The sequence below is a fragment of the Gracilinanus agilis genome, chromosome 1 (genome assembly GCF_016433145.1).
Source record: "Gracilinanus agilis isolate LMUSP501 chromosome 1, AgileGrace, whole genome shotgun sequence".
NCBI lineage: Eukaryota > Metazoa > Chordata > Mammalia > Didelphimorphia > Didelphidae > Gracilinanus > Gracilinanus agilis.
The window spans coordinates 10886776-10907892 of record NC_058130.1 but is presented as its reverse complement, the minus strand read 5'-3'; the positions used below and the strand labels follow the sequence as shown (position 1 = coordinate 10907892).

Below are 21117 nucleotides of genomic sequence, written 5' to 3'. Positions count from 1 at the left end.
TATATATATATGTATATATTAGATAAAATAGTATATATTGCTATCATGTGACAGACTAGTGAGGGGGGTGTTAAGACATTTACAAATAAGTATTATATAAAATAATACATGACACATGCATAAAGTTGTTACTAAAACAGTTGATAGAGAATTGGGCATGGAATCAGGAAGCTCTACATTCAAATCCTGCCTCAGATACTTACTAGGCATATAACCCTGGGCAGATAGGTGGTAAAGTGGATACTGTGCCTGAGTCATGTTCCTGAATTGAAATCTGGTCTCAGACACTTACTAGCTGGAGAAAGACATTTAATGACTATCTGCCTCAATTTCTTCATATGCAAAATTAGCTGGAGAAAGAAATGGCAAACCACTCCAATATCTTTGTTGATAACATCAAATGGAGTCAGGAAGAGTTGGACATAACTGAAAATGACTGAAGAATTAAAACAATTTATTACTCTGAGCAAGTCATTTAACCACTCTCTGCCTCAGGTTCTATATCTATAAAATAAGCTGGAAAAGACAATGGCAAAACACTCCAGAATATTTGCTAAGAAGATCCCAAATGGGGTCATAGAGACTTAGACACAACTGAAAACAATTAAATAACAACAAATATAATCCTGGACAAGCCACTTAATCACTATCTGCCTCGGTTTCCTCAAATGTAAAATGGGGCTAATAATATCTGCCTCCCAAGGTTATTATGAGAATCAAATATAATCATATTTATAAAGTGCTTAGCATAGTTCCTGCCACTTAGTAGGGGCTTAAAAATGTTTGTTTCCTTCCTTCCATATAATGGAAATAAAACTAAGTACTAAGTCTGAAAGAGGAAAGGTCATTATTTGCTAGTGATCAGGTAAGATTTCCCAAAGAAGATGACATTTGAGCTGAGCCATGAAAAAAGTACAAAGAAGGTTTTCCATCTTTAGGAAACAGCATGAGCAAAATCACAGAGGCAGAAAAGCACAGCCTGCTTATTTCAGGGATGACAGAGGGGGAGGAGAGAGAGGACAGGAATCCTGTCTTGCAGAAGTATGGTAACAATGGCAGAGAAGAGCATAAGATAAAAGCTAGAAAGGTAGAATTCTTCAGAAACTACAAGTGGGAAGGAAAAAGAGGATGACAACAAGAATGGATAGATTTGTTTGAAGAGTATACAAAAAGAAATGAAGACAAAAAAGCAGAAAAAATAGAGTTCTTAATGAAAAATCCCAAAGAACAATCTAGGATTTAGAAAAGCCTGGAAAAGTTTTAAACAGGAAAGAATCATAAACACTTATTAAGTACTTCCGTGTGCCAGGCACTATGCTAAGTACTTTACAAATATTATGTCACTTTAACCTCACAACAATTCTGGGAACTAGAAATTGTTATCCACATTTTATAGATGAAAAAAAACTGAGGTAAACAGAAATTAAATGACTTGACTAGAGAGACATAGCTAGTATGTACCAAGGTTAGATTGGAATTCTTGGCTTCCTGACTCTAGGCCCTGTTCTCTATCTACTGGGCCACCTAGGTGCCCACTTGAGGCACTGTTGTAAAGGGAATGGAGCAGATAAAACTTAAAACATGAAAAGATACAATAAGAATAATTGGAAAAAATTAAAAAAATTAAAAAGTGGTAATACCACATGAAGTCTTTACAAAACAAAAAAGAAAGAAAGAAAGAAAGAAAGAAAGAAAGAAAGAAAGAAAGAAAGAAAGAAAGAAAGAAAGAAAGAAAGAAATGCAGAGGGAGAGAGAGAAGGAGGAGAGAAGGAGGGAGAGAAGAAGGAAGGAAGGGAAGGGAAAGAGGGTGGTAGGGAAGGAAGGATGGATGGGAGGAGAGAGGAAGGGAGAAAAGGAAGAAGGGAAGGAGGGAGGGAGAAGAAGGAAGGGAGGAAGAAGGCAAACAAGTAAGGAAAGAAAAGAAATAAATCATATTAGCTAGTGTTGTGAGTAAGACAAGTGGATTTCCCCTTAATAGAAACTTTTAGAACCTTGAGATGATTTGTGTAAGTAAATATGTGATGTTTTTTCACTTCTAGCAACCTAAATGTCTCAGGGTGAGGCTGTTTAATACATGAAATCAAAGGAGAGTAGATGTCAAAATGCCCCAGGTGTGAGGGCAGGCATGTCTATTTTGTGTGCCTTTGGTAAATGGCTATTTTACATCACAAAATTCATAATTTCAAATTCCTGGGACCCTCATTACAATAGGCTGCCCTTTGGATTTTTCCCTTTTTGATAGAGAACACTGAACTTTTAATTAAGAACTGAAATCTTGCTTCAGATAAATAATAACACCTGCTTCCCATAATTGTTGTGAAGATCAAATGAAATAATGTTTGCAAATCGCTTTGGATACCTTAAAGTTCAAGGTGTCATGGTAGTGGTGATAGTGGTGAACAGAAGCAGGAGAACACGGTACATAGTAAAAGCAATACTGTACAATGATCAATTGTGAATAAATTAGCTGTGCTCAGCAATACAATACTTAAGATAGCTCCAAAGGACTCATGAGGAAAAATGCTTTCCCATGTTTCACATGCCTGCACATTTTTAATCTATATCCAATTGCTTACCTGATCAAAGAGGGGGATGAAGAGGTATGAAGAGAAAGAATATGGAACTCAAAATTTTTGAAAAATATTAATTTTTTTCATTCACATGTAATTAAGAAAAAATAAAATAAAAATGTTTAATTAACTTGGGAATTGTTTAATAAAATAAACCAACATATAGCATAAAAAAACTAGAAAATATCAAAGGCTTCTCATTTTCAAAAAAGGCCAATCTGGAAAAGAGTTCAAGCTGAAACATTTTAAAAATTATTAGTTTTCCTGAAAGATAAGATCAAGATGGATGCTGTATTTCAAGAAGCCATTAAAGGAAACTGACCAGAACTTGAAGATCCACAAGACAAAGTGAAAATAGAAAGAATCTGCCAATAATCTCCTGAAAGAAACTCTAAAATAAAAAATCCTTGAGAATGGCATAGCAAAAATCCAGAGCTCCCCCCAAAAAGCCTCAGAGCTGAGTAGAATCTCTGAAATACAAACTGGGAGTGAAAGAGAAACATGAAAACATTGACTAATCAGCAAAATGAAGAGCAGCAAAGATTTTACACTGATAAAATGCTTGCATTCGAATGGACAATTCAAGTATATCCTAAGAACTGGCAGGTCATTGGTTCTAAAGAGAGTCCATAAGAGAGAAAAGCCAGGCAGTGGTGGTTGTTGTCATTATGTTTTATGATCTTAAAAGAACAAAGGAAAGAGAGGGTGGAAAGAATATACTAGGGAAGAAAAGGAAAGAAAAAGGAGAGGGATTTGCCTCACCTTGATAGCAAGCAAAAGTACAAATTTACACCCATTGGGGAGGCCATCATATTAACTTCACTTTGAACTGAACCAGAGCAAAGTGAGGAGAAAAAATAGAAATATTAAACTATAACAACCTAAAAAGAACTGAACAATTTTTAAGGACTTGTAAGCTCTCATAATTGCATTGATTAACCACATTTCTGGAGTTCTAATGATTTTGAATGCTATTGTCTCCTGACAGAAAGGTGATGGAATAGATATGCCAGGAGAGGAGTGTATTTTTGGATGTTGCCAATACAGGAATATGTTTTTCATGACTATATTTACTTTTTGCAGGTCTTATTTTCTTTTCCTTTTTTTCCAGAATGGGTGAGCTAGATGGGAGGGGAACAGGATCAATGTTTATTAACTGAAAAAAAAATTAAATGGGGCAACTAGGTGTTTCAGTGAATGGAGAGCCTGGAGTGGAGATGGGAGGTCTTGGGTTCAGATCTAGCCTCAGCCACTTCCTAGACATGTGATCTTGGGCAAGTCACTTAACTCCAATTTCCTAGCCCTTACCCCTCTTTGGCTTTCAAACCAATATGCAGCATTGACTCTAAGTTGAAAGGTAAGAGTTTAAAAACAATTAAAAAGGAAAAATTGACTTGCCCAAGTTTATCAACCAGCAAAGTTTAGGAAGGATTTGAATTCAGGATGTCTGAATCCATAGCTATTGCTCTTTCTATTGTAATATACTGCTCCTCTCAACATGTCTAAAGTTTGGACTGTTATCTGTCTCCTTAAGCCTGCTCTTCTTTCAGACTTCAATGTTCTATCTGTAGCATCACCTTCCACCAAGTCCCTGTGTTTGTTCCCATGATTCTGATGTTATATTTGACTCTTTTCTGAACTAATAAATGTAAAATACTTCATAAACCTGGGTCTACAATTCCATAGAAAGGCAACATTTAAAAGGATGCAAGAAAAGACTTTAGAGGTCTTTGAACTCCATCCCTTTATTTCATAGTTAGTTAAACATAGTTGTGATTTGTATAGTATCACACAACTAGTAAGTGTCAGAGGCAGGATATGAGCCCAGGTCTTCTGTCCCTTGAGGACAGATTTTTAAACACTAAATCATGTTGCTTTTGCTCAGTCTTTTTACAGAGAAAATCCTGTTCCTCTGACTTATTTTCATTAAAGTTAGCTGGAATGCTTAGTTTCTGTGTCTTTTGTTGATTCGTTTTTCAAAATTTTTTGCAGGAAAGTAGGAAGACTAAGAAAAATGCCAAAGATGCTCCTTCTTGGAAATCCAATTCCATCTGAAAAGGCAGTGATTTCCAACAGTGTTTTAAAATGAAGGACAAAGTTAGGCATCCTGAGCCACTTTGAAAAGCCTTTATCTGGGGATCGGGGGAGGTTTTTGTTCAGCCTTGCTACCCCATCCCTCTTGCCAGCCTCATGCTCTCCAAAGACAGCTAATCAACCTAAGTTATGTTACAGCTCACAGAGACTACAAAGCAGCTGGTGCCTAGCTTTTGTTCTTGAGATCACTAATAATAAAATACACAGTGCATAGAACTGTAATAACATTCATCTTTGAAGTCCCCTGGTCCTTTTAGAAAGAGAAAATCAATTTAATAACACTCGGACAATGGAGTAGTCAAGCCATTCAATTTTGCTGTCCTGATGAGCTGTGCCTGCAACCTCTGGATATTCCTGTACCTGGGAACTGGGTCTACAATTCCATAGAAAGGCAACATTTAAAGGGATGCAAGAAAAGAAGAAGATGATGATTGGTCCAAGAAAGATGCTCATGTGTGGTCATCAATTCCCTTGACTGAATGCTGCCCAGCTCTTTCATTATATTTCATATCTTGAGATGCCTTTCATTTACAATGACTTTTTATACATGAAACTCCTCTTTGTGGCAAGAGAAATAGCTAGGTAGAGAAAGAGACAGAGAGAAACAGGCATAGAAATATAGGCACAGAGAGACAGATGGAGATTAAAAGAGTCAGACAGACAGAATCACAAAGAAAGAGACAAAGAGAAATAGAGACACATAGAAAGGATAGAGAGAGCCAGAGACAGAGAAAGAGGGGTTAAAAAGAAATATAGGAAGAGAACAGACAGAGAAAAACAGATAAAGAGAGAGATTTAATATAGGTTAAAATCTAAGTCTAGAGCTAATGGTCCAGTTTCCCTTTTGTCCTTCCATTCAGTCTGGTCCATTCATTTATACCAAATATTCATCAATAATTCAATTAAAAACATTTTTATCTGGTGACAAAGCCTAATATAAACATGCAGATATCTTCAGGCAATATAAAGGGAGAGGGATGAGCAGCTATAGAGAGAGAATAAGTTCACCAAATCTCAAGAGTAGCACAATAGCAAAATGCATCACGACAATTTACTCTTAACTTGTTTAGTGAGCCAGACAAGGCTAACTGCTTATCCATGAAATAAGGAAGGAAAGGAAGGGAGAAAGGAAAGAATTAAGGAAGGAAGGAAGGATGGAAGGAAGAAGGGAAGGAAAGGGAGAAAGGAAGGAAGGGAGAAAGGAAAGAATGAAAGAAGGAAGGAAGGAAGGAAAGGAAGGGAGAAAGGATGGAAGGGAGAAAGGAAGGAAGGGAGAAGGAAAGAATGAAAGAAGGAAGGGAGGAAAGGAAGGAAGGAAAGGAGGGAGGAAATGAGGGAGGGAGGTAGAGAAGGAGGGAGGAAGGAAGAAAATAAAGAATGAATATATATTAAGTATTTACACTTTGTGCCAGAGCTCTGTGAGGGAGGGGCTACAGGACTTTCCCCATTTCATGGAGATAACTTGAAGATATCTTGAAGCACATGTTTTTTTGTATCACCTCTTCCATTAGACTTTGAGCTCCTTCAAAGGCAAGAATTTTGCTTTTGGACTTTTTTATACCCAGTTTTTTTAATCCCTGGTACCTAGTAAATTCTTAATAAATAAATAAATAAACAAACGAATGAATGAATGAATGAATGAATGCTTTATCGCATCATTCAGATTGGTTTTAAGGAAATTTCTTTAATGTTCACACTTACATTCAATATTAGGTGGATTTCAAACTACTGTTGGTTTCATTAATCTCCAAAGACCAAATGGCTGGTTTTTCAGCAGTGCTTTAAAGGAGACTTCTGCATTGGTAAGTGGGAAAAAGGAAATAGAGTGCCTCAAGGATTTCTTTGTGGCTCAGCATTCTGGGATTCTCTGATGCTATTGTGTAAGTTCACTAGACATATTACATGATAAAGGCACTGAGTGGCATCTCATGGTTTATGCATCCAGACATGAAATGCTCTCAAAGAACAACTCACTGAAATAGCTGAATTTTTGCTTTCATAGAATTATGCTTAAATAATGCAACATTCTCTCTTTTCTAAGCTAACAAGCCTCAATTCCTTTAAACTTCTCTCAAAAGAACCCTTTTTCTCTCCCTTTGAAAATCTTGGTTGATCTTCTTTGATCCCATTTCAGTTTCTGTATTTCCTTTTTTCTTGACTGACAGCACAATTTTGATGCACTATTCCAAGAGAATGATTGTAGAAGAAAGGTTACATCAACTTTAGAATTCTCAAGTACAGCTGCTTACCACTGGGGCAAAGTGGCAGCACCCAGGAGCTGTCCAGGGCTGAAGCTCAAGATCACAAGGTTCATGTCTCAAACTGAGGTTTATAAAGGATGCTTATCAATGAGTGTGGAAAACAGATTTCACTGCTCCTTCTCAGATCTTGGTGGATGCCAGGTTTCTTTGAACTGACCTCAAATGATTTATTCTTTTCATCTCTCAGATTTCCCAGATACTGACTAGCTTTCTTGTCTCTAATTTTCCTTTTCAATGTAAGCTCATGAGTTCTCTCTGAATTATTGGATTTTTCTCGTACTTTCATTGACTTTTCTGCCTCACAGAATTCAGCTCATTTTTTGACTCCTCAAAATATGGTGCAATGAAGCTTTAAAATTATAGTTTTGGAGTTGTGGACCTGAGTTCAAATCTCATCTCTGCCATTTACTACTCATGTAACCTTGAGCAAGTCACAAATGCTCCATGCCTCAGTTTACTCATCTGAAAATTAATGGGAGGAGGTGATCTTTCTAGATCTAAATCTATGACTCTGTGATCCCATGAACAGGTCTACAGGTAAGTAAATGGAACTTAATTTAAGTTGGGAAAAAGTATTAACACCTGAGGATATTAGGGGAAAAACTTAACACAAGAAATGGAATTGGAGGTGAATATTCAAGGAAACTAATAAGAGGGAAATGAGGAGGGATACAAGCAGAAGAGACAATAAACTCAGAGATCATTGATGGAAAGCTAAGCTCAAGGAACTATTAGCTAGTCAATTTTACTAAAGCATAGAATGTATAACGGTTCTCATATGAAATAAGTTTAGAAAGATAAGTTGGAACCAAGTGGGAAAGGGCTTTAAATATCCAGCTGATATGCTTGCATTTCATCCTTGAAGCACTGGGAAACTACTGAAACCATATGAGTAGAGGAGTGACCCAGGAAGATATGTTCTTTAGAAAAAATTATTCTAATAACTGTATAGATAATGGATTGGATAAGAAAGAAATAGAGAAGCAAAGAGATCAATTAGGATGCTATTGCAATAGTCCAAATGGACTGTACTTTCAGGAATTGGGTTGGTTGTAATTGGAAGAGACTTAGAGGTGATGAGGTCCTGACCTAGGTTAAGAGGCAGTTAATTGAGTCATGGAAAATGTCCTGGGTTCTGAAACATAGGATGATGACATCGAGAGCTTAAGCAGATATTAGAGACTATCTAATAGTCCATTCATCTCATTTTTGAGATAAGGACACTGAAGCAGATGGAGTTTAAGTGACTAGCCCAAGGTCACAAAGGGAGTGTGCACCAGAGATAAAAATCAGGGAACCTTGGTTTCAAATTCTGCCTCAGATACTTACTAATTTGGGAAACCTAACACCTGTTTTGATCAGTTTCCTCAACTGTAAAAAGGGGATGATAATAGCATCTACCTCTTAGGATGATTGTGAGGATCAAATGGGATAACATATAAAAAGCTCTCCTAGCACAGAGTAGGCATTTTCCTTTCCCTGGCATAGACAGAGAAACATCTGAATTTGTCACCTCCTTGAAATGCCCTCTTGGTACAGAAACAGACTCTGGCTCATTGATGATACTTTGAGAAAAGATGATGAAACCTCACTTCATGAAACATCGAAGCTTGCGGGTGCTGATTCCAATTAATCTGTGCAAGCACCTGGCATGAAATCAATAGCATTCATCTAGAAAGAGAAGGCTGGCTTTGGGGTTTGTCTAAAGAATGATGGCACGGCCTTTAGCTGACTCCTCCAAGGAAGGACAGTAGAGTAGAAACACCAACATTTTTAGATAACTGCTACTCACCAGGCACAACTCTGTGACTATGATTTACATGGCCCTGCATAGGCAATCCACCCAAAGGGCACATTCAGTGCTAAGAGCCCAGCTTCTTAAAGGCTCCATGCATTCGTTTTAAAGGTCTTAATGATTCCAAAAGCCTCACTGTAATGTCTGAAAGAGTTTCAAATCATACATGCAAAAGATCAAGGCTTTTACCAAATGTCTAGTATGATTGAGATGAGAACGAGAATTCAGGCTACCAATATGGATAACAATAACTTACCTCATAGATAAGTTGTACGATGTGGACCAAGACTCTAATGCTTAAGTGACTTACCAAGGGTCACACAGTTACCAAGTCTTCCTGATTTCTCTTCTAATGGACAAAGGAGTATATGATCCCAGGTCTTCCATTCTCAAGCTCAGAATTTTATTCCCTATATCAATTATACTTCTGCCCATATTTACTAATGTTATTTTCTATTTCTGTTAGTCATACATGTGTCTCATTCAATAATTCGATAGGCCTATACTGAGTAATGGGAGTAGCTAGATGGCACACTGGATAGCAGACCTGGAAACAGGAAGACCTAAGTTCAGATCTGAGCTGAGACGATAGCTTTGTGACCCTGGCCAAGTCATTCAACCCTTTTGCCTCAGTCTCCTCATTTATGAAATTATCTGGTGAAAGAAATGGCAAAAAATCCAGTATCTGCCAAGAACATCACAAATTGATCAAACCACTGAATAACAACAAAATACTGAGTAACTATTATGTGTCCAGACCTGGACTGGGCTACCAAGTATATACCAAAGTTCCTGCCTTCCAGTAGCTTATAAGCTGATTAGAAAACCACAAAGGAAAGATGAAGAACACTAGAATTTGCCAACTAAAGACATAAATGAAGATAGATGGATTGAATCCAATTCAACACCACCAAGAAATTTAGACACATGAAGCTGCAAGACCCCTATGCTTGGAATCAGAGAACATGCATTCACACCCTTCTTGTGTCATTGTCTGACCATAGTCAGGTGAAATAACGACTCTGGGCTTCTGTTTACTCATCTGGAAAACCAGGTGGTAGAACTGGATGACCCTTTGAGGTTCCCTCAAGCCCCAAATCCATGATTCTAGGTGGGATATTAGACAAGACATTTATCCTCTCTGGGTCTCAATGTCCTCATCTAGAAAAGGAAGGAGTTAGGCTATATGTCCTCTGAGGTTCCTTCCAACTCAAAATTTGTGATCCTCTCATCTTGCATCACGAAGCCATAGGAATAACTGGAGAGAGGTAATTATACTAGTGAAGGCGTGTGGTCAGCCAACGTTTTTCTGGAGCAGCTATGAACAGGAAGACACCCCAGACCACTGGGACTCCACTTCAAACAATGCATGATTGTGGTGGACTTCTAGGAAGGTAGCAGCCATACTGGCCTGAGGACAGTCAGAAATCACGGGTCATGAGAATCGTTAACGTTCAGCAATAAACAGGAAGCTTTCCAGAAAGCCACCAAGGTCGCCATTGAAGAACAGCTTTCCCTGTGGCTCCAGATAAAGTATGCATAGGACTAAAGAGTGGAATGAACATGTTTTGTTTTGTTTTTAATCAGCCCCACAACACAACTCACAATAGCATCTTTTATTGAATCTATGTCAAGTAATATCTGTGATTCTCCATAATTCCAAACACTGAGTACGAAAGGCTAAGTTTACCTTCCAAAATAATAAATTTGGGACAGCAGTCAGTGGTTTAAGAGCCAGGCCTAGAGATGGGAGGTACTGTGTTCAAATGTAACCTCAGATAAGTCTTAGATGTGTGACCCTGGGCATGTCACTTACCGCCCCATAGCCTAGCCATTACCACAATTCTACCTTGGAAAAAAATATTTAGTATTACTTCTAAGATGGAAAGTAAGGGCTTTAAAAACAAACAAACAAAAAATGATATGTCTTTGTCCTCTGTTTTGGACTAATAGCTAGTGAGGACAAGAAAAACAATCAACAAAGGATTTTAAAAAATTTGTTCTCATTTCTCATCAAAATTCTTCCTTTAAGATTGATGAATGACTAAATTTTGTCTGTTTATCTGATAGCCCAGAGATGTAACCAGTCTGAATCAGAGCACAGCCATGACCGATTATACAATGCCTTTCAGAGAGTAATTATATTAAACAAAGCTGTTTTTACCTTTCTCTAATAAGAGTCCTTTACTTTTATGCAATCCTTCTCTAGTATCTGCTCTATTATCTGAGCTAGCACTTGTCAGATTTAATTCCCATCTATTAGTTTGATTCAGTTCAATGGTTTTATTTACGTAGCTGAAGAAGTCCCATACCTTGGGTTTGAGTCACCCCCAAATTTGTCAACATAAGAAACTGTATATCATTGTGGGATTAACCCTCCCCAGGGTGCTATCTCAGAGAAAAGTAGAGGTTATAAACAAGGGAATTGTGCTTTGTTTTTGGGTATATTGGCATATTGGCTGCATCGACTTACCTTTCTTTCTGGCCAATTGTACTTTGCGAAGATCGTATCATAGGTATCTACGGCCCCATCGGTAATGAGCATTATTGCCTGGCTGCAGATGCTTCCCTGGCCGGTGTGGTTGAACTGTGGAAAGAAATAAGTTTTAAGTAAAAACATATGCTGAAAAGATGAATATATGTGTGAGTCCATAGAAAAATATGGGAAAAGGAGGAGATGAAGAAGCCTCACTGAATGAAAAAATTCTCCTGACTGGAGATCTCCAGAATTTGCATGCTAAGTCCTACATGACACATGATTATTTTGAATATATTATAATACACAGAAATTAATCAGAGAGCTAGAACATGAGATATTGAGACCCTGGTGTGCAGTGAATAGAGCACCAGACCTGGAGTCAGGAAGACCTGAATTTAAATCTAACCCCATATACTTACTGTGTGATCCTGGGCAAGTCATTTAACCTTTGACTGCCTCATTTCCTCATCTAGAAAACAGGGGAAATGATAGCACCTACCTCCCAGAGTTCTTATGAAAATCAAACTATAATAACAATTGTAAAGTGCTTAGCACAGTACCTGGCAAATAGTTGGCACTGAATAAAAATTAGTTATTGTTGTTGCTGTTACTATTATTTGAGAGTTCCACCTTCCCTCAAAGAATGCCTCAAAGCCAGCAATGGCTTCATTTCTGTCTGAATTTTCAAGACCCAGAACATTCCTTGGCCTTTGGTTTCATGATTAAAACGAATTCTCAAAGAGCAAACATCCTCTGTCCAAAGAAGTCCATACCTGTCATGCTACATGGAGTCTCAGAGAACTCCATAGAGCAGTGAAAAGCTAAGGGACCCACCCAAAGTCAAACAGCCAGCAAGCACTGGAAGTGGGACTTGAACCCAAGTCCTCCTGGGTTGGAGGTCATCTTTCTTTCTGTTTTCTCTGTTATACTCTTTCTCATTGTGGACATTTAATAAATGCTTTTATAAAATTAAATTGAAAGTCATAACTCAGGTATCAGAGTTCATTCCAACTGTGGGTGGCTTTATTTCACCTTATCTTAGAACATTAGAACATACAATCTCACAAGCAGAGACTATTTTTTATTACTTTCATTTTTTAATCTCAGGACCTGAAACAGCGCCTGGCACAATGTGAGCATTTAATAGTGGCTGGTGGATTAGTAAATGGGTAGTTCTGCCAAATATGACCACCTAGGAATATACTTGAATTCAGTCCCAAGAAGAGGGAGGGGAAGGAAGGGAAGGAGGGAATGAAGGGGAAAGGAGGAAAAACGGATAAGTGGGAAGAATGGAGGGAAGGAAGGGAGAGAAGAAGAAGGGAGAGAAGGAAGGAACAAAGGAAGAAACAAAGATGGTCCATGGTCTCCAATAGAATCTATTCTAGTGATTATATAAGACATGTAAATAGAATGTTGTGGTACTAGGCATAGAGACTAAGAAGGTCGATAACAAAGAATGTCCCCATAGACATCAAATGATTTAGAGCAACACTTTTTTTAAAATTTAAAACCCTTAACTTCTGTGCATTGACTCATAGGTGGAAGAGTGGTAAGGGTAGGCAATGGGGGTCAAGTGACTTGCCCAGGGTCACACAGCTGGGAAGTGTCTGAGGCCGGATTTAAACCCAGGACCTCCCGTCTCTAGGCCTGACTCTCCATCCACTGAGCTACCCAGCTGCCCCAGAGCAACACTTTTTGTAGGAGCCAAGAAGTGGAAACAAGCAGAAACACACTGACTGGAAAATGACTAAACAAGAGACAAATATAATAGTGGCTTACAGTGCTATCAAAAATGCTGAATATGATGACTACAGAGAAGCCTGGGAAGAATTGCATCAAGCAATGCAGAGTGAAGCAAACAAAACCAAGAAAATCATATCTTGTATACAATAACTGTAACAGCATAGAGGAAAAGAACCACACCAAATCAATAAGTCTGAATGTCATGAAATTATAATGCCTGGTCTTGCCCCAACTGCTTTGCAGAGGAGAGGAATTCTATTTATAGAACACTATATATGTTAGATTTTTCAATATCTTTCTTAATTGGTCTGATATGTTATTTTTCACCTCCTTTTTATTCATTGCTATAAGTAAAAGATTTCTGAAAAGGGCAGGAGGAAACAATACATTTGCAGAAAGATGATGCAAAATAAGAAAAAAATCAATACTTTTTAAACACGTGATTTGGACATTTGTAAAAATTTGAGGAAGAGGAAGAGAACTAAGTAGGGGGAAGGGGGGAAGGGAACGCTTCCTCTAGAAGGCACTGCATGAGCTGAGCCCTGAAAGCATGGAGGGATTCCAAGAAACACATGTGAGCATGAAGCCTATCTAGGCATGAGAGGATGGCAAGTGTAAAGACATGGCAGTGGGAGGTAGCATACAAAGCCTGGGCAAGAAAAAAATGGATCAGTTTGGCAAGAAGGGAAATCATTCACAAGAAACAATTAGCCCACTGTCTGCACAGAGGAAATCACTTAATAGATAATTGATGACTGATAATAAGCCTAACTCAATGGACAGAGATTATATGGATTATGAGAGAGAGACTTCTAACATAAATATCCATCTAAGAAAAATAAATAAGAGCCTAACATGAACTCTAAAGATGCCATTTCTGGATAGATGGAGATTCTGCCTTAGCATATAAAAAGAGAGACTGATTAGGCCTTGAATGGGATAGAAAAGCAGACATTCAAATAAAAAAAATCCATATCTGTATTTTAGAGACTAATTTCATGACTTCAGGATCCACAAGATGTTCTGGGGTGGATTTGATTATTCACTGATTCAAGAGACTTTAAAATCCATTAGCTTTCCAACTCATCTCAAAGGTTTTAGTTCAAGCAGAATGCTTCCCTTATAGCATGATAGCTAATCTGGTCTTGAGGCCAGAAGACCTCCTTCAAAGCTGAACATGTGGCCCTTGAAAAAAGTTTAGAGAAAAAACATCCTATAGGTATGGATGCTGTGATTAAACAGGAGAGCGTGTCCTCTGACCATTGGACGACAGACTCATAAGAGTTCCTAGCCTTGGGCAAGATGACTCCCCTTTAACTAGTTTACAAAATAAGCTCAAATGGTTTTCACTATCATGATTATTCTGCTTTCTATCTGAAGCTTTTAATCAGTTTAACTTTTCAGCCTCTTCAGAACAAATCATCTATAAGTGGATGGATGAAGAGAGTTGCTTTTCCTATTAAGTCAGTGCTGACACTGGGGCAAAGAGATCCCAAGGTATAGGTAGAACACAGATGTGCTTCCAGGGCAGAGTTCCAGGGTACTTGGTCATATCTGCATCTGTTGGGTCACCTGTGTTGCCTGGGAGCAGTCATGGCTGTAGTAAGCTCATTGATTCTCTCACAGGAGCATAACTTTGATGCCAACAACAAATCCATGGGCTGGAGCAATCAGACCTTCATAACGGTCCAACTCCTTTTTTTAGCCCCTACCTTCCATCTTAGAATCAATATCATGTATTGGTTCCAAGGCAGAAGAGTGGTAAGGGCTAGGCAATGTGGGGGTCAAGTGACTTGCCCAGGGTCATCCAGCTGAGGAGTATCTGAGGACAGATTTGGAAAGACTTAACTCTTAAAAGCCAGTGAATCAAAAAGTTCTTTTTTTTTAAAATGCAACTTATTTGCAAAGAAACACCCTGGAAAACTCTCTCTTTAAAAAAAGGAAACATTTCCCTAGAGAGATCAGAAGAAAGGAGAAGGGCAGAAAAGGCTGTTGCAAGCTGTTTATTTTAAAACATTACTTTCCTTTATGCCTGAGCCCACATTATTCTACATAGTAATCTGCTGTTCGAGTATTTTGAAGAATGCAATTACATTCAAATGCTTTGATGAGCAATATCTCTTCTCTTCATATTTGTCTGGAACTTTTTTATTGAATAGCAAGAATGATGAAAGTGTTTTCCATAATAATAACGACGACAAGAACCCTATGATGAACAACAATTAACTCAGTGATTCATCAGTTAGAAGGGAAAATTTCAATGCATCCTGACATTTAGAGCGTTTGGTTGTGATTAACCATCGTTGAAATGTCACAGAATTTTACTTAATTGGCTAAGAAAAAAAAAGTTTAAGGTAATCACGGCAAAGATGGTATTCAATCCTAAGAAAGATAATTGCTGTTGTCACATGACAAGGTAGGTAGGAACCAGCAAGGCCAGCCATTCCAGAATCCTACAGAATCCAATGAATACTGCATAAATCAATGGCTGGAAGGAGCTCAGAATCACATTCCTACAATCTTTTCAGAGATGTAAGTCTCAGCAACTACAAATCTCCGAGCGAGCGGAGCCCATGTAGAACGCAAAATGCAGGTAATTGCAAGACAAAATTTACTTGGTTTAATTACTGTACCCTCTGAACCATCCTCAAATGCCAGCCAGAATTTCAATCATACATCTTGGTGTATGAGTGCAGAGCAGCAGGAACGCCAAAGAAATAAATATGAATGTTTAAAGGTCGTATTGATGAAGTAGAAAATAGATAAACCTGGCAATTTCATGGAAAATTAACCAGCTCTGTGTTCATCAAAAGGCATTGCTGGTTAAAAGGACAGGAGAGTGAAGACATGCCACAAATATTTCTATCTGTGACACACAGTGCGGTACAGAGTAAACCTTCAAAAGAAGAAATCCTTGTACTCATCAGCCTTATCCTTTATTCAGATAAAACAGAGCCATTAGAACTCACACAGAAGTGGATTCTTTCATCCGGAATATATCGGCCAATGCACTATTTCTGAGTCATTGGGTGGTCAAAAGAGGACTGGTCCTGGAGTTTGGGCCAGGGTTTGAGAATGCCTGATTTAACAGATACTACATGGATGACTTTGGGCAAGACTTCTTTTTCCTCATTTGGAAAATCCACTAATACGACTAATACTGAAGTCTCTTCTATTTCTTAACATTGTCCCAATTGTCTTACCATTGCAGGCTTGTAATTCATTGATCACATTGTCAATAGTCCCCAAAGCTGTTTTTGTTCAGTCTTTTCAGTCATACGCAACTCTTTGGGACCCGATTTGGGGTTTCCTTGGCACAGATAATAGAGTGATTTGCCATTTCCTTCTCTAGCTCTTTTTATAGATGAGGAAACTGAGGTGAAAAATGTTAAGTGACTTGCCCAGGGTCACACAGCCAATAATTGCCTGGGGTTGGATTTGAATTTATATCTTCCTGACTCTAGGTGCATCACTGTGCGACCTGCCTTTCTAAGTTTTTATTAGCTGTACAAGTGACAGAAAATCAATCCATATTCTCTTGCATCTCATTCTTAGAGGCTGCTCAGTAATTGAGTGCTTAGTAATCAACAAACAGAAAGTCTTGTACCAACTGTCCCTCCACTTTAGTCTTGGCTTATAGCCATTTTCTGTCACTACAGTAGGTGACCTTGATGCCTTTTTCCTCCACCCTGAAGATATAAATTCAAATCCAGCCTCAGACAATGATTAGCTGTGTGACCCTGGGCAAGTCACTTAATATTGTTTGCCTCAGTTTCCTCATCTATAAAAAGAGCTGGAGAAGGAAATGGCAAATCACTCTACTCTCTGTGCCAAGGAAACCCCAAATCTGATGACATCCCTGAGAACATTGTGCTCAAAACACATAGCCCTGCACTCCACTGGTGACTGGGAAAGCGCAAGAGCCTTATTATCCATTATCTAGAACCCATGTCAACATGTTCTTATGGAGCTAAACTCTTTGAGAAGGTCTTCTGTAATTAACCTTTCTTCTCAGTCTCTTCTTAACATTTTGGTCTGCCTTTCAACCTCATTATTTGATGGAAATTGTACTCTCCAGAGTTACTAAATATCTTCGAATTGCCAAGCAAATATTAACTGTTGTTGATATACACAGATGCTGTGTTAAGTGCTAGAGATATAAAGCAAGTAAAACAAACCAAATACACAAACACATTAAAATTCAGACGCTGCCCTAATAGAGCTTACTTTCCAGTAGGAATCTTGGGCTTAAATACTGACTCTGCTACTTACTATCTGTGTCAGTTTGAGGGAGTCACAACTTCAGTGAGCTTCAATTTCCTTAACTGCAAAATGGCAGCATGGAGAGGGGGTGCTATGTGGCTCAGTGGAAAGTGATCCCGGCCTAAAGACAGGAGGTCTTGGATTCAAATCTGGTCCCAGACACTTCCTAACTGTGTGACCCTGGGCAAGTCACTTAGCACTCATTGCCCAGCCTTTACCACTCTTCTGCCTTGGAAACAATACACAATACTCTAAGATGGAAGGTAAAGGTTTAAAAAAAATGGAATAGCAAGGTCTACACAACCTCTGAGGTTCCTGCCAGCATTAAACCTATGATCCTAGGATGTTAAGTCTAATCCTATTGTCATGTGAGAGCACTTCTAATTCTTTGTACTCTCTGAACCTTGCATCTATTAGTCTTCATCTTCTGAAATGACCTCCTCTATCTGTTGACAACTAAACCGAGTACGTGCTTTTATGTCTCTGGGACAAGAGATTCTAGTTGTGTGTGTGTGTGTGTGTGTGTGTGTGTGTATTTTATTCCCATGGCCAACAAAGAATTTGGCTCATGCTAATCACTGAGTCAATACTTGTTGGATTGAATTGCTGGACTTAGCTTTAATGTTGTCCCTGATTCTTTGGGCCACCCTGTTCTGGATCTCATCAAAGAATAATTCGTTTCTGAAATTCTCCCAGAGTCTCATTTTAACCCAGTCTATGAGATAGCTCTACCAGGAAGCAAAATTCCAGTCCAGAATTCTAAAGACTCAGGCAGACTCTGAATTCCAAAAGATGACAGGAATCCTCCAGAGGTCTCAAAGTATATTTTGTCAGCTATCCAGCATGCTGGTGGTCAGTGTATCCCATAGCTCTCTTCAAAGAACTCAAAATTCATTTCTTCTGATGTGGACATTTGGGCACTGATCTGGCAAAATGAATGTTTGAATGGCAATCAGTCATTTTAGGGTGATTGGACAACTTTTTGCTGAAATGTAGTGCCCAGTTTACTGGGACCTTGGCAACATGTTGGTATAAAGCTGAGCCCAGAATTACAGATTCTGCCCAGCCCTTTGTTCTGTGCTTCAGAACCATTAACGGCCTGTTAATATGGATATGAAGGTAAAAACTGTCCCCCAAATGTTGTTTTTTAAAATATTTTACACTCATGTCTAACTCTTTTTGACCCCGTTTGGATTTTCTTGGAAAAGGTACTGGAGTGGATTTCCATTTCCTTTTGCAGCTCATTTTATGGATGAGAAAACTGAGACACACAGGATTAAGTGACTTACCCAAGGTCACACACCTAGTAAATAATGCCTGAGGCCAGATTGAACTTAACAACATGAATTTTCATGATTCCAAAGCCAGACTCTATCCACTGCACCAACTAGTTGAACTGAATGTAAATTGCCTAGCTTGAAATTCATTTGCTTTTGAGAGGAGGCTAAGCAGGAGTGTATCACTAGTTCTCCTCAAGGAAATGTACAGGAATCTCCTATTTTTCTTCCTCCTTACTTTCTGTTTCTTTTGAAAAGTAATGTCATTTAGAAAGAACCCTTAGAGCTACAGAGCTATAGACTAATTAAAAGATGCTATTTTGGGGAGATTCACTAACAAAATTATTTTGTTCTCTTTCATGCAGGGCAAGAACATTAAAAAAATCAGGTTCCATTCCCAATCACTGTGCCTGGGATATTCACCTTTTGTTAAACCAAATGCCTCACTAGGGCTTTTATTAAAACACTATTCCTTTCTCATCTAGAAGCTAAGCTCTTTCTAAAAAGTGGCCTCATTTCACAAGGTGGGAAAGGAGGTGACCCTTCACCTTAATTGGCTTCTATACAGTATTGAAGAACTGAGCCTGAAATGGCCATTTAAATGTAAAAGAAAAGATGAAGGGAAACATTCCCTGGGATTTTAAGGCAGCTCTTTGTTTTGGGTTAGACCAGGGGTTCCCAAACCTTTTTGGCCTCCCACCCCCTTTCCAGAAAAAAATATTACTTAGTGCCGCCTGGAAATTATGAAACTATTTATTGAACTCAGAATAGAATGTAATACAAAAAAAAGTGTGGCCATCACCGCTCCTCTGGATCACTGCAGCACCCACTAGGGGGTGGTGGCGCCCACTTTGGGAATCACTGGTTTTGAAATAAGAAAGACCACTTTCATGACTTTTAACTGAGGAAATGGCTTTCCAAAGTGACAAATAGGTTAAAAGATGGAAGTCAAACATGGCTAAAGAAACATACATACTCACCATTGATGGAGCTATAAACCACTTCAACAATTCTGGAAAATATTTGAAATCTGGAAAGACAGTTCACTAACCTGTTCATACCCTCTGACCTAGTGATTGTGTACCACTTGGAATATATACTCTAAAGTGGTCAAAGATAGATAGAGAAGGCCCATGGGTATTGGGATATTCATAGAAGCAGTATTTGTTGTAGAATAACTCTAGAAACAAGATGATGTCTTTTGACATAACAGATGAACACATAATGAGATAAAAAATATAACAGTACTCTATTGCTTCATAAGTAATAAGAACATGAAGAATTCAGAGGGAAAAAAACAAGAAGATACATGAACTCTCTAAGGAAGCAAAGTCAAGATAAAAGTATACACAGTGTTTATAATAATGTAAATGAAAAGAACACTAAAAAGAAGCTGAATGAGGAGGAATTCTAATGAACGATTCTGGTCTATGAAACAAGTGGATGAGAGAATCCTGGTTTTCTGAGCAAGTTAAACACCTAGGAGTGGAGAGTGTTACATACTCTATAATTTTTGGACACTGTCATTTGATTATGCTTACCTTAAAGGGAAGGGATTCATTTACGAGGAGGAGTGTAATGTTGGGAAATTAAAATCATATAAAGACAAAAGACATCTATAAAACTAATCTGGGAAAGAAAATGAAGTTGAAAAGATCAGAGTGTTCTCATCTCTAAGAGAACTGTAAGCTTTGGCAAGAAGAAGCAGCATGCAACATTGGCTTTTGTTATTGGAAATGTAAATTGAATAAGAGTAAATAATGAACTCACATGTGATCCTGCCTTAAGCTTTCCCAGCCCCAATTTCCCCACCTGTCAAATTAGAATAGTAATATTTTCTACTTCCCAAGATTACTTGCAGGATTGATTGAGATAGCAAATGGGAGGCGTTTTGTAGTCCTTTGAGAGCTAAACAAATGTTAGTTTTGATGGTGGTGATAGTGATTACAAGGTACCTTTGTGCCTGACCCTGCTCTTCAAGTGGTAGATTGAACCACACCAACTGTCCCTTGACACTGGATGTTCATAATGACCAAAATAGCCAGAGCACATTCTAAACCAGTCTCATTAGGAAAGGAATGAGGAACTCCAGAAGGATCTAAGTAACCAATTACGTAACTATCCTAGGCAAAGCTGGTTTCTTTTTTGTGTTTGAATTCTTTTTTAGCCAAATGCTTAGCACAAGGAAAGTCCTTAGGATAGGCTTCTTGGCTTATATGTAGTTCATTGGGTTCTGTCTACATGGCCTAATAACAACAGATGTATTTGTACATACAAGCAGAGGTACGTATTGTTATTGTTCAGTTGCTTCCCTCATGCTCTGCTCTTTGTGACCCCTTTTGGGGTTTCCTTGGCATACAGATTGGAGTGGTTGCTATTTCCTTCTTCCTCATTTTATAGATGAGGAAACTGAGACAACTGGCATGAAGTGATTTGCTCAAGGTCACACAGCTACTAAATGTCTGAGACCAGATTTGAATGAAGATGAGTCTCCTTGACTCCAGACTTGGTATTCTATCCACTATACCACTTAACTAACCTACACACATTATACATAGAAATATATGTGCTCTCACACATACATGTCCATCCAAGTATACATATACACACATATATGTAAATATATATTTATCAT

The 21117-nt window shown here is 38.3% G+C and overlaps 1 protein-coding gene across 1 annotated transcript in view; it reads right to left on the bottom strand.

Annotated features, from left to right (window-relative positions):
- Window positions 1-21117, bottom strand: part of CACNA2D3 (calcium voltage-gated channel auxiliary subunit alpha2delta 3) — an 858102-nt gene that overhangs the window by 486878 nt on the left and 350107 nt on the right. The window contains exon 13 of the mRNA XM_044675448.1: window positions 11194-11307. Within this exon, the coding sequence (XP_044531383.1) occupies window positions 11194-11307 (114 nt within the window). The remainder of the gene's footprint in view (window positions 1-11193; window positions 11308-21117) is intronic.